General features: G+C 48.9%; 1 protein-coding gene across 1 annotated transcript in view; it reads left to right on the top strand.

The window, feature by feature from the left end:
- The window catches only part of ACAP3 (ArfGAP with coiled-coil, ankyrin repeat and PH domains 3), a 47,203-nt gene extending 46,101 nt beyond the window's left edge, over nucleotides 1–1,102 (top strand). Inside the window, exons 22-24 of the mRNA XM_010287883.1 lie at nucleotides 1–89; nucleotides 465–575; nucleotides 689–1,102. The exon at nucleotides 1–89 is cut by the window's left edge and continues 33 nt beyond it. Of these exons, the coding sequence (XP_010286185.1) occupies nucleotides 1–89; nucleotides 465–575; nucleotides 689–836 (348 nt within the window). The 3' untranslated portion in view covers nucleotides 837–1,102. The remainder of the gene's footprint in view (nucleotides 90–464; nucleotides 576–688) is intronic.
- The last annotated feature ends 1,000 nt before the right edge of the window (nucleotides 1,103–2,102 follow it).

Below are 2,102 nucleotides of genomic sequence, written 5' to 3'. Positions count from 1 at the left end.
TTCCTGCTGCAGAATGGGGCAGATGTTAACCAAAGAGATATCCGAGGCCGGGCTCCCTTGCATCATGCAACATACCTAGGGCATACCGGGTAAGTTCTTTGCACGTTGCTCTGACATGCTCCATCACCCTTGGATTGAGATTCAGCATTAACACTGAGAGTCATGGGGTGAGGTTGGGCAAGGAAGCTGGGTTTTCGTGAACTGGTTATTTGCAAAACGTGCCTTTTTATATCACATCAACAACTTGATTGTCTTAAGGTAATTGCCCTCGTGATGCTAAATCAGGGCCCCTGTATACCCATTCCTTTCTCCATGCCGCTGCAGTGTTTCCTGATTTATTTTTTTTTAGACCAATATAAGTGAAGCTGTGCCTTCCTATGGAAGGACATTGCCCTCTGCCCACCCCATGTGGGGTGGGAGAACTGGAATTTCTGCTCAGATGGTCTTTTCTTTCTCCTCTGCAGTCAGGTCTGCTTGTTCCTCAAGCGAGGGGCAAATCAGCACGCGGTGGATGGCGACGGGCAGGACCCACTCAGTATTGCTGTCCAGGCAGCCAACGCAGACATAGTCACCTTGTAAGTGCAGCCAGGACTTTCCAGCGCCTGTGTACAGGAACACTGCCTGTAAGAGCCGTCAGGGAAGCATTAACCAAACCTCTCTCCTTTCTGCTTTCTCTGTTTCATTCTAGGCTGCGTCTGGCTCGGATGAATGAGGAAATGCGAGAAGCAGAGGGCCCCTTTGGACAACCAGGTCAATATCCCAGCAACAGCCCTACTGAGCTGCAGTACAGGAAGTGTATACAGGAGTTCATCAGCCTTAATATAGATGAGTGTTAGTGAAAACTCCCCCACCTCCCCTTCGCTGTCTTGAAGTTGGGCTGAATTTCTAGAAGCCCTGAGAGCCCCATCCTTGGTATATTGGTGTTTCTTGCAGATTGGTCTGTTTTTGATGCCTGCACATATAGGTTGAGATGCGCCCAGGAAGGAAAAGGGGTCTTTCCTGTTAGGGTTAAGTTCTCATGCTTGACTACTGGATGGTTGATTTTGTGTAGGAGACTCCTAGGGCATAACCACAGACCATGGCATGTGGAGTTGAGTGTGTGAAAAGTATGGGAGACAAGTTTAGCATTAAAAAAAAAAAAAAAGAGAGAGAGAGAGAGAAAAGAAAGAGAAGAAAAGGAAACCCTCTATCACCAGGAGAAACCCACCAAGCCAGATCAGATGAACCTGTCTCTGCTTCAGTGTAGTTGCCATGCACTGAGTTCTCGTCTGAACAGTTTGTTTGGAAGGGATTCTGATTCTGATGTGGAGCCCTCGCTCCTGGCAGCGTGACCAGCAGCCTGCTCTCTTACGGGACTGCTGCAGCATCTGAGAGCTGCAGGGGCCAGTTTAGAAAACTAAAAGATGACCTGTAAGTCAGGAGCAGGCTGTTTTGCGGGACAGAGATATTTTGCTCCAGAAGGCACAACAGAAGGGGTAGGATTGAGAGCGATGGCTACTCACCTTAATTGCTCTCAGGACTATACCAGCCACGTTCCCCTTGTTTTTGCCCTTGGTGGTTAGCTGGTCAAAGCCATAGCTCACCTGCTTCCTGGGCCAACATGCAATCTGCACAGTGTTACGGAAGCAGCAGTGCTAATTTTTTGAGGCTGGGAGAAGCTTGTCGCTGGCGATGGGCTTTGTGTCAGGGAAGAAAAGCCACATCCAACTCCCACTGCCTAAATGGCTGGCTGCACGATGCAATTGGACTTTGGTTCAGTTTGTTTCCTGGTCGCTTCAGATTTCTGACTTAGCATCTCTGTGAAGGAGACTTCTACTTGCATGCGTATCCCTCTGTGCTCTCCCCCGGCATGCTGAAGCATGTGAGTAGGGCATCTCAGCAGCTGGCCCGGGGGTTTTGAGTTCCCCAATTCCAATGACCAGCAGACTCGTCTTTTTGTTTCTTTCCTTTTTCTTGTGTTATTCTTTGCTGGAGTGGGGGAATGTGTTTCTACGTAGAGCACTTTGTTGCTATGAGTATGGACTGTGTTACAGGAATCATGCTATAGTAGCTCTGTGGAGATGCTACAGCCATGTAATGCTGTCTCAGGAGGGCTTACGGAG

Source organism: Phaethon lepturus, unplaced genomic scaffold (assembly GCF_000687285.1).
Source record: "Phaethon lepturus isolate BGI_N335 unplaced genomic scaffold, ASM68728v1 scaffold13930, whole genome shotgun sequence".
Taxonomy (NCBI): domain Eukaryota; kingdom Metazoa; phylum Chordata; class Aves; order Phaethontiformes; family Phaethontidae; genus Phaethon; species Phaethon lepturus.
Note: the sequence above shows the minus strand (reverse complement) of the source record. Positions and strands in the feature narration are given on the sequence as shown.